Source organism: Lepisma saccharinum, chromosome 3 (genome assembly GCF_977018435.1).
Source record: "Lepisma saccharinum chromosome 3, izLepSacc3.1, whole genome shotgun sequence".
Lineage (NCBI taxonomy): Eukaryota > Metazoa > Arthropoda > Insecta > Zygentoma > Lepismatidae > Lepisma > Lepisma saccharinum.
This window is the reverse complement of record NC_139231.1, coordinates 62,762,691-62,778,207: the sequence shown is the minus strand read 5'-3', so window position 1 is coordinate 62,778,207 and position 15,517 is coordinate 62,762,691. Positions and strand designations below refer to the sequence as shown.

At 38.2% G+C, this 15,517-nt stretch overlaps 2 protein-coding genes across 6 annotated transcripts in view; one reads left to right on the top strand and one right to left on the bottom strand.

The window, feature by feature from the left end:
- The window catches only part of dsx-c73A (doublesex cognate 73A), a 158,368-nt gene extending 152,459 nt beyond the window's left edge, over positions 1 to 5,909 (bottom strand). The window contains exon 1 of the mRNA XM_083119910.1: positions 5,618 to 5,909. Coding sequence (XP_082976036.1) covers positions 5,618 to 5,890 — 273 coding nt within the window. The 5' untranslated portion in view covers positions 5,891 to 5,909. The remainder of the gene's footprint in view (positions 1 to 5,617) is intronic.
- The window catches only part of LOC145985087 (elongation factor-like GTPase 1), a 400,968-nt gene that overhangs the window by 230,297 nt on the left and 155,154 nt on the right, over positions 1 to 15,517 (top strand). The window lies entirely within an intron of this gene.

Genomic DNA, 15,517 nt, shown 5'->3' with positions numbered 1-15,517 from the left:
TGTATATCACTGAGAAAGTTTTTTTTCGTGAAGGAAAGGTTAGAAATGTGAATTGAACCTGATCTAGAAATCTTACTGTTGGAACACACAATTACAGTCACGGACACTTCTGGGTTGTAACGATTCCATAGGGAGTAAGTAGGATTTTTACAACTCAGAAGTGTCCGTGACTGTACAAGTCGTTTCTATTGATGTAAATGAAGATGGATTACGCTACGAGGCCGGGCTATAGTTTCAAATTGTGCGTTTGTCTCTTCACCTATTTTCCCATTCAACAATCATTATCATCGTCGCGATTTACTCAGACACGTATGAAAAGCGACCTAAATAACGAAATTGTAAAACAATAACGGGTTGCGTTACAATATATTTTGTAAACAGTATGTCAGGATACCTGATCCTTCTGTAAATATGTGCAGAGATAACCGCCAGTTAGACAATCAGCGCTACATTACCGTGAAGTAGGATGCATATCTATTAGGATATTATTACAAAATGTCATTACTCGTTTTGAAAAAAAAAAAAATAGAAAAATACTTCGTAAACAGAGAGGATGAGACTACAGTTCGTGGTGGCCTTTAGCAACCACGTCATCCCTGTCGGTCACGACCACATTTCGCACAGCTTCTTTTGCCAGTGAGATGTTATCGGTGACAAATGAAGGGCAGTGGAGTGCTGGATATATGCCACTCGTGATTTTCCAAGACTGACAGGTGATTTGAGCTGTTTTCTTCTCAAGCGAGTAGATATTTAAGAATGCCTACTATTGATTATGTTGTCATGAACGCTTGGAAATAAGGATTGAAAATGCTGCTTAAATCATACCAGTATTCCTTATTATATTTGTATATGTGGTGAACAAAAAGTTTAACCGAGTTACGGTAGCTATATTTTGGTGAAGTTAAAGAGGTATTATTTTTCATAAAATACAATGCTCTTTTTTATTGTCCTAGGCCAGTGATTCTCAGGCTTCGTAAGAACCTATGTCTGGTAAATTATTTTTTAGAAGTCTATGTCTCGATCCCAACAATTTAACTCGTAATTGCTTTTATATATTTAAAAAAAAACTCATTAATTAATATGTACATTTGAAATTAAATAGTAACCGCGACACCTAACAGCACGAAGCGGAAGAAGAAGGAAAGAAATTAAGTATTAATAAATTATGGCATATTCAAAACGAGTAATAGTTCGATTATGTATTAGATCCTCCCGTGACCCGTTTTAATTGAGCCGTGTCTGTGCGGTTGGGATACAATACCCTATGTCATGCATAATGTATATGCGTACCTTCATATATTGTAACTCTCTTCCACTGGCAAAGTACTGTATATTCAGGGTGTCTACCAGTCAAGAAATCAAGAGGTAGGTTAAGAAAGTCAAGGAAAAGTCAATAAATTATGCTTGTGCTCAAGAATTTTTGGTATTTTTTACAGTATCGTGAATTTATATTGTTATATACCTGTACTGGAATTTGAAAAAAAATGGATATTTGGAAATCTAAAATTGTATTGAGTTGTGGTTAACATTTCTTCACTTTGTTTCTTAAGAATTACATTCTTGTATGTGTGAAATTGTGTAAAAATAAAATAATGAATAAATGAAATAAAGTAATGTGTCCATTCCCTATCTAGAATGAAGTCTGAAGCATTACTTTTTACATGCATTAATAATTAAAGCAGGTCTAAAACTCTTGTTAAAATACAACTTCAGTTTTCATCTTAAGGCCTTGTAGTAGTTGTTTTTCATTAAATAGAAATATATATTTTCTTAATTTCAAACTATACCCAAATAGGGGACGATAAATGTTAAGAAAAAGGTAGAAAAGCCAAGAAAAACGGAAAAAGGTCAAGAAGAAGTCATGAATTTTGGATTTGTTATTTTGGTAGATAAGCTGATATTGACACATTGAACTTTGAGACGGAGACGGTGAACCTTTATGAATTTCAGGAAAAGTTTTTCTTTGTCAGAAAGTAGGATAGACGAGTTCAAGAATATGTGATAAGTGATAAAAGGGATTGTGAATAATGTGGTGATTCAGTTTACAAATATATTCAAACATTCACTTAGAGTACTCGACTCACGATCTCGCCGTCGTGGGGTTCTGAGTTCGAGTCTCTGCAAGGGTATGGGTTTTTATTGCGTTTGTTATTTCATGTAACCACTTCTCATTTTCATTTCAAATGCAAACAATAAACGTATTTCGAAAAATGGTGTCTGATGCAAGCAATATCGGATTCTATTTCCGTCACGGATCAGACCTTCATGGCGTAGTGTCCAGTGCTACGAAGCCAGAGGTCACAGGTTCGAATCCTATTCGTCGCATATCCACTTCATGAATTCATCATTTAATCTCGTCGACACGATTAGACCAAGAGATAGTCGACTCGGTGGGCGATCATTTTAAATGGTCGACTTCCTATGTCGTCGGGTTTGAGTCGAGGCCTAAGAATGGGTGTTCTTTGTGAATGTCCCTTCATCACTTCCATCTAATCATCACTCATTCTCATCGTCGCGATTAGCCGAAAGTGGCACAGTACCGACGCTAATTAACAAGGACACTTGGAAAGCTCTTTGGAACAATGTGGTGGACTTTAGTCTCTTCAGTGGGGCTCAATGCGCAGACACAAACCAAATACTGCTTGACAATATCTTTACCCTTTAAGGACGACTTTTCACCCCACCCCTCCGTAGTTCGGGATGTTAAAAAAATAAATTATAAGGCTCTAATGTAGCCGTTGTTTTTTCCCCCTAATTTTAGTTAAATGCAGTTTGAATGTGTTTTATCAGCGTCCACCGTGATCATGACGAAACTCCATCCTCCGTTATGGTAATAATACCGATAAAGTAAAATGCCATTCCCGGGGGTGCAAGAGTGCCGATGCTCCCAAGGCAGAAGCGTGTTCTGAATAACGGAAAGCTCCCAGCTACAATGGGAGCACGATTCGATAATGAGCTGCCGTGATCCCTTTCAGCCTAATTGCTATGTAGTCTTCTGGTGTACAGCGCGCGCTCTTCGAAGTCACGTGATGAGCATTTTCCCCCCTTAATGCGGATCTTGAGGACGCTGTAATTGAGGATAGGTCGCGTAAAGGCATCCCAAATACCCTGATGGGAAAATTACAAATTCGTCAAGTAACTTTTCTGCATAAAATGACGTCACTCATTGCACCTAACTGCCAATCATCTTGTCGGGGCATTTCGAGTTCGTGTTTCCAGGCATGTTCAACGTGGTGCAAAAAAATGGAACCACCTAAATGTTTCGCGGTGCTTAACATCCTATTCGACGCCCACAGGCTCTTAGATAACATCAGCAAACCACGCGTTGTGCTTCGGGAACCACGTGCTTTTTGTTACTGAATGCTAGTGTAATGTAAATAAATAAATAGATACTTTAATGGATGTCGTTTTTTCTTCTTCTTATCGAGGACAGTGCAGGTTTTTACCGAGGTTTTCTTCAGTCATTCAGGAGAATGCTGTGATGACACCTTAATGTAGGCCACGGTTGCATCTATTCCCTTGTCTATTTTATCATTGTCGAATGCTGTGATGACACCTTAATGTAGGCCACGGTTGCATCTATTCCCTTGTCTATTTTATCGTTGTCTAGTCATGTTTCTTTTTGAGCGTAAGCTAATGCACAAGTAATTAAAATTCCGCCGGCCTCCGTGGCGGAGTTGTTAGAGCATCGCGCTATGGCGCCAGGGGTCCCGGGTGGAATCCCGGCCTGGGCATGGGTGTTCTTTGTAAGTGTCCCTTCACTAATTTCATCATATCATCACTCACCCTCATCTTCGCGATTAGTCAAAAGTGGCAGAAAAGCGAGGTAAAATAAACAAAATCAATCAATCACAAGTAATTAACGTTAATAAGTCGACCAAATTTTACATTTTCCATGTTAGTGAAATGTAGTCACAATAACTATACACCAAGCACCAAAAAATCTCTCTTACAAATTACTGTCCCATACAAACATAGAAGGGAAAAATACTCGTGTGCGTTGGTAAAATGGGATTTAATAATACTAAAACCAAAATTTTCTACAGTAAATCCATATCAGTCTTCCTTTTCTATCCATGGAAACCGAGAGACTTGTGTAGTTTAACTGCAATCATGTCTGTTTTTAATATTCTTAAATGTTGCCTCGATGGCCTAGGTTCGAGTCCTTGCGTGCGCATGGGTGTTTCTTTTGCGAGTGGAGTTCATGAATTTCATCTAATTACCATTAATTCTCATCGTGACGATTAGTCAAAAATGATGTAAAAGTGTCTTGAATATATTCTAAAGATGATTTGTACAAAGGCACACAATTATTTGTTGTAACAAATTTATTTAATGTCATTGCTATCTAGTTTTTGTCGACTGAAACTATGCCATTTCAATCTTTCCGGGATGATGAAATATTTTCTGTCATCTCTTTACTATTTTATTCATCCTAACTCATTCTGTGGCCTCTTTACAGTCCCCCATGTCTATCATAGGGCAATGGACTGTTTAGGGAGGAAACGAGTAGAAATTTCGTAATTGGCAAGGGCGTTTAAGGTCCATCGATTACCCCTAGGTAGACCAATGGAGAAAGAAATGTAGATGTTGTAAACAGAAATTTTGTGTTTATACAATTTTCATGTAATTTTAAATTTCTCAAGACAGTTGTATATCGATTACGTAGGTTATTTTTTTATCTTCGTATTGAATACTTTACATCAGTTTCTAGTTGATTTCTGTCATGTTAATAGACAGATGTATGATTATCAGGCATCGGGCGATATTAAAAGAAATCACTAAAATATCTAGATTACAGATGCAACTACAACTAAAAATATCCCAGTCGAACGAAAAGTTGCTAATGTTCAGGTGTGATTATTGCATACTTGATTTATCTGTGATGTTTTTGATTATTTGAGTAGGTGAATTTTTCAACTCTTGTGACTGTGAAACCGAAACTTAAAAGAAAGAAAGGAAGGAAGAATGCAAATAGAAGAAAGAAAGAGCCGATTGAAATATGTGCAATGAAGATGAATAATATTTTCTGGATCGTGAATGCTTCCTTGCACTATATCAAGTTTTCAATGAACATTGGAAATAATTATTGTAATTGCGTGTTTTGAATCTTAAATTACACTGACGTTAATTACGCAATTCCTGTAGAGAGTTTTTGAAATTGTATTTTGCCATTACCCTTTTCTGCCATTATGTTTCTAGTTGCGACGATTACGATAAAAGATGATTGGGTGAATTGTTGAACACCCATGAGCAAACCAGAAGTCGAACCCGGAACTTTTAGTGGCGAGATTGGGAGTCGACCATTAATCTCGCTCGGCTACCGAGAAGGCGATTTTGAAAATTCATCAAGTCAGAAGACCTTCCATAGCTTGGAAAGTAATTTCTCTACATGTAATTTTAAGTAACGAATAGTATTTTGAACAAATTGAATTGTGCTCTTCTATAGTATCAATGTGTTTCTGTTCTAGTCCGGCGTTAACATCACTTACATTACGTTGTAAGTTCTCCCTTCTTCGTTGTTTCTTACTATTTTCCGATGTATGTTTATTATTACAACAGCTCGGTATGTTTTGAGCTGTAGGCAATCCCCACGTCTTTCCTTATGAGTACTCACCGAACTCGAAACCTTGACTTTCTGCTGGGGCCTCTCTCGTCGACTAGGATAATAGCTGACAGCCGTAGAAGTGGAGACGGTCGCCCATTTAGTTGCGGTACTAGGAGTTGTAGAACTCATCGGCGTCGTGGTTGAATTTGTCAGCTGGAGTTTGGTGACAGTTGTCAAGTACTTCTTGGGCGAAACCGACACCGTTCTCCACGCGCTGTCTTGGGCATCGACGACACTACACACCCAAAGTAAGCACAATAAAAAGACCACACGCGAAACCATGTTTTTTTTTGTTGTTGTTGTTGTTGTTGTTGTTATCCTCACAGTAAAAAAAGCACCTTCCACTATATTTTTGTCACTGAATCAATCAACCGCACTCTCTTCCCAACGCAACGTTTTCGTACAGAGGAGCACAACTGTCTACTGCTCTGATCTAGTTTCCCTCGCAATAAATACTCGATCACACCCTTCCTTGATCTGGGGGCGAGGTACAAGCGCTTCTTGTCACCTGCTTGCCGCGCGACGACAATGACAGACTGGTGCGCTCCGTAAAGAACTCTCTGCTTGCATACTCTCCGTTCGCCGTCCCGGTTTACCGTAAGCCAATGAGGAGCGAGGAGCGGGGGGAAAAGTGACCAATGGGAGGAAAAAAGAAAAGAAAAATATGGAGCACCCGACCGTGACGAGATGCTCCGCCGCGGCTCCGTCAGAATTTGGCTCCTCAGGGATGTCCCTCTACACCCACGTAGGAGGTGGTGGACGGGCACACATTGTGACCTTGGACAGTGAAATCTAGGGCAGGATCCGCTTCCATGCCCTCCCTCACTTCGGGACCATCTTCTCGCAGCCTCGTCGGATTGATCAAATTGCCTGCAATGAGTCGAGTTAGACCGCCCGAGTGCCTCATTATTGGGATTTGCCTGTGCATCGAATCGCATCCGTGATTTTAGAAACATGAATTTCGAACATAACTGGCTTGTCAGCCGACCGGAACCAATTCTTGTTACAACTTTGCCATTTTTGCCACGGAGTGTTGTGTTTTGCTGCATCCCATGTTGCGGCTTTACCCTTCACATCGGGTGCAAAGATATGAAGCACATCATTTGGTACCAATTTCGGTTTAATGTGGAAGCATGAGAGCATAGTTGTACAGTTATGGACACTTCTGGGTTCTAATAATTCCATTTAAAGTCAATGGTAGTGTTACAACCCAGAAGTGTCCGTGACTGTATCAGAAAATTCACGGAAGGGCTGAGTACATATGATTTTTATTAATCGCATAGAATGTGGTACCTCCGAATACAAAGTTCTCCTAATGTTTAGATTACCAAAGATGGAAGCCAAGCTTACGACCAGAGAAAAATTCACAATAAACACACCGCGAGGAAAAGTGTGCAACACTAATATGCCCGGTGCGTTTTCAATTAGTAATAAATAAATAAATTTAAAACATTCAGGAAAGGTCAAAGTAAATGTATAGTGCTCCTTTAAGCATGTATGTGCCATAAAGGCATTTAACATTTTTAAATATTTTTAAAAATAAATTTGTATGGAATTGCCTTTTATAGCATTTTTGAATGGAGAATTAGGTGGTAAAGAATCACATTTTTCTTACGTAGAGCTTCACACATTCTAGATTTCGGCCGCCTGGAGGTGATACAGAACTCCAAATGCATCCAATCAAGGTAGATACACTTTTGGAACAAAAAATGACGTACTCAAACGCAATTTTCCAGAAAAGCATGTGTTTGCATATGTATTATTATCTGCAGTAATAACGGAGTTGTCATCTGGTGCGGGACTTTTAAATCAGCCTGTGTATTGCCAATCTAAAATTTATTGATGCAAGGAAAACAGTCTGAACTCCAAATTGGCATCCTTTTTCATGTATCTGCAATATGAAAAATGGCGACAACCCGCTCTTCCCTCAGTCTGTTATCTCAGAAATTCCAATACATACCAAATGCAAGTGAATGGTGACTAGAGATCATAACAATAGAAGATACTTTCTTGGAGGTGAAAGTTCTAGGAAAGCAAATTTGATTTACTACGATTAATTATTCCCAACTACTACCAACAACGGTGATTTAAGTACCATGAAGCTTTGCATAAGCACCCGTGTTGATTCTCATAAACTGAAATGAATAATAGTTCTCGTGACAAGTGTTAACGTTGCCGATATTATATCAGCATCATGCTTGAAGTAGCGGAAAATTGAAACTAATAATATTAATCTCCACATCTCCAACTTCCTGCGCTTTAATGAGGAAAATATAAAAAATGAATGAGCAGGCGAAGGACATAATACTTTGAAACATGTGGTATCTTCGATTAAACGCCGCATTAAGTAAGATTTAATTATATCATTCCTTTTCTATGTGTAAAGTAATAGTATTAGTGCAAGGTGAAAGTTTTTTCCTTTCACTATTTTACATGCCTATTATATCTAGAGTATGTTAATAAAAGGATTTGCAATTCTGTTATAATCTACTTTTCACTCTCAGAATCTCCATATTTTAGGCAAGGTAGTTGTTTTCTCATTTATGTGACAATATGTGAATGTGGTATCTCATCTTTGATCCATTATATATTTATTCTTGCGTAAGACGATCCTTTTTCTTACGTCTGGCAGCAGAGATAAAATAACAGAAACGGATTCATTTGTATGGAATTTATTTACAAATTAGTCTATTCCTATTATTTGCAACTTCTGAAACTTATTTGTAACTTTTGTAAACCATTTAAAAGTTAACATTTAGGATCGAATTTATACTGTTGGTTCAAGCAAGAAGCTAACTAGACTGTTTCTGCTAGGTTAAAATTAGTGCAATGTATCAGTTTGTTCAGACATCATAACAATAATCAGGGGTGCCCATCCCCCCCCCCCCCAAGGTCGTGGACGCATCCCCCTAAAGTCGGTCATCATAACCCCACCCCCTCACCCCACACACACAAATATAGTTTGGATAAACATACAGTAATTGATTTTTGTTTGAATGTCGATAATTTGATTTCATTTTTAAAGGAAATAAATTTTCGAAATACGTAAGCTTTAAACAACGAGAACTGACAGTATTTTACAATTATCTAGTCAGTCGTAGCACAGGAATACATACAAGCGAAATAAATCGTTCCTGAAATCATGCAACACTAAAACTCCAGCCCATACGTCGGAAGTTCCGAACCGTCTTGGAACTACCACAAATAAAACACCAGACATTGTTTACCACTGGCCGAGTTCCCAATGATAGACGCATGATAAGGAAGAAGAATAATTTGTATTTTTTATCATGTTATTGATTGGTGGTCATGGAAACAGTGTGTAAGATGTACTTCAATGGCTTCCAGGCATTAAAGTTATGTTGTTTAATTTGAACCTACGTATTTTGTATGTCTTGTGCATATATAGATAAGGAATCACAACAAGGCTTACACCCAACTATAGATTGATTGAATTGAATTGAATTTATTTATTTATTTATTTCGTCTTCTTTTACATGGCGAAGTTGATTGAATTGGTGTTTTAATTCCACTTTGTGCACAGTAAGGCTAATCGGGACTGGGCCTAGAGTTTAAAGTGCCGAACCACTATGGGCCTCCACCGGATATCGAACCCGGGACCCCTTGATTACAAAGCGACGACGCTACCACTGCGCCATCGGGGAGACCCAGTTCCGAACAATAGAAAGACGCATGACATTCGAAATATTTCGTTGCAGTTGAAATTAAAAGGTTAAAGAAAGAAAAGGCACGGCTCACTTTCATGTTTGCTACAGGAAATAGTATTCTTGTGGAAGTTGTTAAATCATGAAGTAGATGCTGAACATCTGATAATCATAACTAAAAATAAATAACAAGTCAATCAAACGAAACTTCCCCCCCCCCCCTCATTTTTGTGTGAAGATATATAGAATCGGTAGCTAAACTATAAAATTTTGTCCGCCTGCAATAATTCCCATGACGCAGGCGCGTCATGAATCCCCCCTGTGAGCACCCCTGATAATAACTAAAGGTCACTGTATGTATTGCATTACTTCCATCTTGGCTTCAACTTACAACCTTCTTGGTTAGCAGTATCAATAGGAAAACATAGTCTATTCTACCATTTAATTCTTTTTTCCCCTTTAATTTCTGTGAAAGATGAATGATGAATTGATGAAATTCACAAGGAAACTGACACAGCAACAAATATGAAAGGTGCATGATTGTTCATACTATCCTCGGCTTCATAACACTAAACATGTAGGGCTGTATGAGTTCGTGAATGGTGTCGCAATGAATTTCTCATTGCACTACAAAGTGAACAGAAGGGCGAAAGAAGTAGTTGTTCTGGAACCCGTAAGCTACACATTTTTAGTATGTCATTTGCCACGTATGACTCTTAACTTGAGGCCAATGTCGAAAATTGAAGAGGCCTTGTTGAATTGTAGCACCTTGCGGTATAGGTTCATCGACCCACAGCTATTACATTACTACTTACCGAGTTTCTGAGGTGAAACAAGTTGGCTCATTACGCAACTGTTGCTTATGCTGGTTGTTAAGATAGCCATCCGCCATCGTTTACTATACTGCCAACACACATCGACCTTATTTATCCCTCATCATTGCGGAAATAATGTTTCTTTCAGACTTCTATTTTTATACGAAGCTGTATCGATATAATGTATTACTTTTTTTAAAAAATGGACGGAATGTTGTTCTGATTTAACACACCAAGCTTCGACTGTCGATTCAGTGGGTAGTTCTGTAAGCCCTTTGCTTAAAATCACATTCAGCATTATCTCTGTCTGTAGTGGGCAGGAACGTTTCTGATTTGCTAGCATTGAAGGTCCACTAACTATCTCTTTCTGTGTGATGCCTGAAGAACACCCAATTGTTTCTCATAACATCCTATTTAAGTAAAATTTGCAGAACTTTTAGACTTCCAAAGAAATAAAAGACTATCAGCAAAAAAATGTTTTTCCACTTTCCAAATTTTGTGCATATTTTCAAAACTTGAATTTTTCTCAGGAGGTTTTAAAAAACTATATTCATTTTCGAAACGGATAGAGCTGGAGACATAATTGTTGGCTCATTTGATGTTATTGTATTCGTGATGTCGCATTTCTTCCACTTTTGGCTAATCGCGACGATGAAGATGAGTTGAGGTTGTGATTAGTTGGGGATTCGGGAGACACTGCTTCCATAGACAGACAGATGGATGAACGAATGAAGATAACGCGTTAGACTAGCATTTGCTAGGTCTTAAAATTCACTACATTTTATCATTCTAACTTAAGCCGTTTCTGAGAAACAATATGTCTTAATGGCTGGGCTAACTATAATTTATGATGCTCTTTGCTAGAATTTGATATGCCTATTTGGCCGCCAAATTTTATCATTGTAGCTGAAGTAGTTTCCGAGATACTGATAGTTGACAGACTGACGGTACTTCTTTTACAGCTTTTCTTATTACCGCCTTAAAACTAAGGGTCAAATGGTGCAAGTTCAAACTTCCTGCTACCAGATGTGAAGCCAGAGATAAGAAAGTTGTCGAGTGTCACGCTCGAACTATTTTTCACCCGCTGAAGTGAAAGAAGCCCTCAAAAAGGACGAGACAGGCTTTCATGTTAAACAAACCTCCTGCGACGGGAAGTAAATGTGTACACGGAGGGCAGCATTCAAACAGTGTTGCGTCGTGGAGCAAGTGTATTTGGTTCGCATCCACGTCACGCTCCGTTTCCTGCCTTCGTCATCCCAGGAGACGCGCGGTCGCAGATGTCTTGTCCTCTTGCAGGTCATCGTACCGGCGGATGGAAGGAAACTGGGGAAAGAGTGGTCATTGCAGATACGATCCTTTCTCCGCAAATTCTGTGCTCCGTGCAAAGAAAGTCATGGCCAGTTTAACTGTAATTAACTTATTTTTCCAGTCGTGTACCGTTCGTCATTGTTGACAGTAGTCCCCTCCCCCCCCTCCCTCCCAACATTGAGTGAAGAACAGATTTCCGGTGTTTTTCGTTTCTTGACCTTCGGCTACTTCCTCAGCGGATTTGTCGAGATTTCCGTACAGCGAAATCCTTTGGAGAAGCTAAATTTAATCTTCACATTAAAAATTGTAGGGTAGCGTTGTTCAATGTAGGCCCTGGATTCAAGAAAATTGTTCGCCAATGTTCTTTCATTTACTCACAAATCTCAAATATAGAAGCTAAAGGACCTCCCTGATGACGTAGTGGTAACGTCGTCGCCTTGTAATCAAGGGATCCCGGGTTCGATACCCGATGGAGGCACATGGCACAGTGGTTCGGATCCCACCTTAAACTGTAGGTCCAGTCCCGATTAGCCTTTCTGTGCATAATATGGACTTAAAACAACAATTGAATCAATTCACTAGAAGCTAAAGATTTTTATTTGACGACCATAATTGTAAATTCTGAACAAACATACTTTCAATTGATTTATGTATTCTTATACGAGTAAGTGTTGATCTATATTTTTCATTGTTTTCTTTATCTTTTTCAGGTAAGTTCAATTTTCTTCTCGTGCAAGATTTGGTGATGACTAAATTGTAAGTACTTTTCAATATTTGTAATAATTAGTTCTCAACATTCTTTTTAATGTCAATTTCGTCCTTATGTTAATGTTAAGACCATCTACTTAAAAGCTTTCTTGTTCGTAGGCCATATCTTAAAAGTTAATTGTCTTCAGTCTTTGCTTTTGACAGTTTGCTAATTTTCCCTGCCAAAATTTACCTTCGCCATTTTAAACAGCTTCAGTATGGAAATATTTAGAAGTTATTTCGTGAATTAAGAATTACGGCAGTCATGTAATACATAACTTCTTGTTGATAAATTACAAGCTAACTCATTCTCCATATTAAAGCAATGTGTGTACTTTTTGTGCTCTTTCCTCAGCTAAGACAGACACCATGGAAGCTACTAATAAAAAAAAAAGAAGAAGTAGTACATTTGAGAGGTAACATTGAAATCTTTAGTAAGCACGCTACAAAAAACGTCTGTAGAAATATACGGAATATTGATTGTCTAAGGCTCACAATTTTAAAATGGAGTAATTCTTTAAGCACTCAAATTTTGCATTCTAGAATACCCGTACTATTTGCTTTGTTTTGAATGCATAAAATTATACTTCTTTCATTTCACTGCGATTTAATTGAAAATTATTTTACACAAGGTAAAATTGAAGGCCGAATGGAAACACGGAAAGCATCGTGGTTCCATAGTCTGCTTGTATCCATATCTTTGCGAATTTCTAACGTCGTTGAATGTTTGTATTACGATCTCACCACATATCGTCCCAGCTTTGAGTTCTTGCGTGCGCATAGGTATTCCTTTGTGAATGTACCTTCAACAGTTTCATCTAATCATCATCATTCGGAGTGTAAGAGGGTGACCTTTTTGGAAGTACCCAAATACACCCTGGGCTGCGTTTTATCAGACTAACGAGGCTCTGTCGCCTGGACTCACAGTATAATTCGCTGTGGTACCTGTGTTGTATCCTGTCCATGTGTGCATGCGATTGTCTCTCTCGTTAATTTAATCTTATCATCTGTCATCTTCATCGTCGCGTTTAGCGTCAAATGAAGAAATACATATGTACACCATTTCTGGGAAATGGAATGCCAATGATGTATTTTTCTGCGACCCAAGAGGTCTTTCACAATTAAAATTTTCGAATTTTACATTAAAATATTCAGCTCAGGATTCAATATGGGATACACCAAAATTAATTGTAGTGTTAACTTTTATAAGCAATCCATAATTATTATCAAAATATTTTCTCTTGTATTCATACAATTTTGATTTCACGAAACTATGGACGACAACTTGTAGCAAAACGCGAACTAGGGAAAGTTGGTAAAGCGAAATATGGATTCCCGGTGTAGATTCACTGCAGCACTGAGAAAGTTATAGAAACCAGAATCAAGGTACATGTATGCAGTTTTTTGTACAGGGAGGAAAACGCATATGTTTTTCTCTCTTTCTGGGTCAGTGAAAGATACACTGCATTGTATGCGAACGCCGAAGCGATATGGATGTAATAAAAAGGTCCCGCGCGTTTGGGAGTTTCCACGGAGGCTGATACCCACTCTCGGAACATGAAGAGAAAAAGTGGAAAATGGTTGGATCGGAGAGATACCGGTGTGTCTTTACCTTCCTTTCAGTGTCAACTGGGATTTTCGATTCCTTCGATTGTCTTTCGCATCTCCGTTTTGGAAAGGGAAAATCGTTTCCCGACACCCACACGTACAGCAGTGTCTTTTTTTCAGTGCGTGCGAGCTGGAATCAAACTTTTTTTTTTACTCGCACTGAACTACTTTTCGTGATCGAACGAGGTTGATATGTCTTCTCAGACTCGCTTTTTCTTTACCAGTCTTTGTCTTCCTGGATGGGATTCACATGACAGATTTCTTTTCTCCTGTTCAACATAAGAGGAAAAAAGCTGGAAGCGTGGATGATCTCTCATTCCTATCATGTCCGTGCTCACCGAGTGTTGAACCAATTCCCCCACCCCCTCCATAGTCTATTTTTATTTGCGGTAACAGAATCAGCTCAAGTGGACAAAAGAAGTCATTGCAGATGCTAATCGAGCGCTCTTGTCAGCTTTCACTCCCCCTGCACGCGTGGATGAGTAGGTTTTGTTAAACATCCTTTTATTCGGACGACGATGAGTTTCTCTTTTCTTAGTCTCCTCAACATGCAAAAAAGCTGGTTTTTCTTTGTAAAAACTCGGATGTTAACTTTAGTTTCTTTCCACTCTAGAATTAAGGTTATTTGTAGGAGGCATGGGCGGTTTTAATGCTTTAGGGGCGGATTCAGTAGAGGTTTTAGTATCTTGAAATCCTTTCAAGGTGGTTAGAAAACTCATCCCCATTGACTTCATCTTCTCTATTTTTCCCCACATATTAGTTTGTCAAACTATATGAAACATCGATATATCAATGGGACATATTATCAATGAACGGTTTTATTTTTCTTTATGAAGGTGGCAAACTTCGGAGAACACTTCGTTTGTAGCTATTATACCCGCATATATTATGCCAGGATCAAATTTGAAAATTTTGCCTTATTTCCAGGTATTTTGACATGGAATGATCCACATTCAATTTTTTTCCATTGATTCAAATTTTTATGACTAAGTTTTTTACTTTGGCGCTTGAATGTTACACATAGGACCTAAAGTGTCCAAGGCTAGGTTTGAACCCTTGTCCAAACAACATTTCCGGGTGGTGAAGTCCTGTGAAACATGAGTTTTTCATACAGGGGTCATGGTGACAATGGTCTTCACAAATAAGAAAAATGGTAGCTTTTAGCAGTTTAAGATTTAAAAATTAGCATTTTAAGAATAAATTTTAATGAAATTTAACATTTTGTAGCGTTATAAAAGCAAGCATTTAACGTGTCATATCATTTGGGGATGGAAGTAATTTTTTTCAATCGACAATTAGATGGTAAAATATAAGCTTGTCAACTGGTACATTTTGTAGAATTTCCAGTTTCAATTCTTGAAAAAAAAGAATAAGAGAATATAATAAATAAGAAAAGTGAAATTGTGATAATTTATAATTATGGAAACTTGCATCAACCTGCTAACTGTATGCTATTTAAAACTCATTTATCAAGGTAATAAATCATTCATATAAATGTAATTTTTCGCTTTTATTTTACCGACTCATACACTTCCCATTTTGTCTTCAGAGGTCCCGGGTTCAAATCTCGACCTGGGCGTAAGTGTACGTTGTGAGGGACCCTTCCTCAATTCATCATATCATCTTCGCTATTAGTCAAAAGTGGCAAACTTCGCATTTTATCGCGGATTAGGAAGCTCCGTTAAAAAAACTTGATTGGTTTGCTTCTGAGAGACGTCCACAAGCGAAGTCGTACACATTGGAAACACGATAGTACTGGAAACACG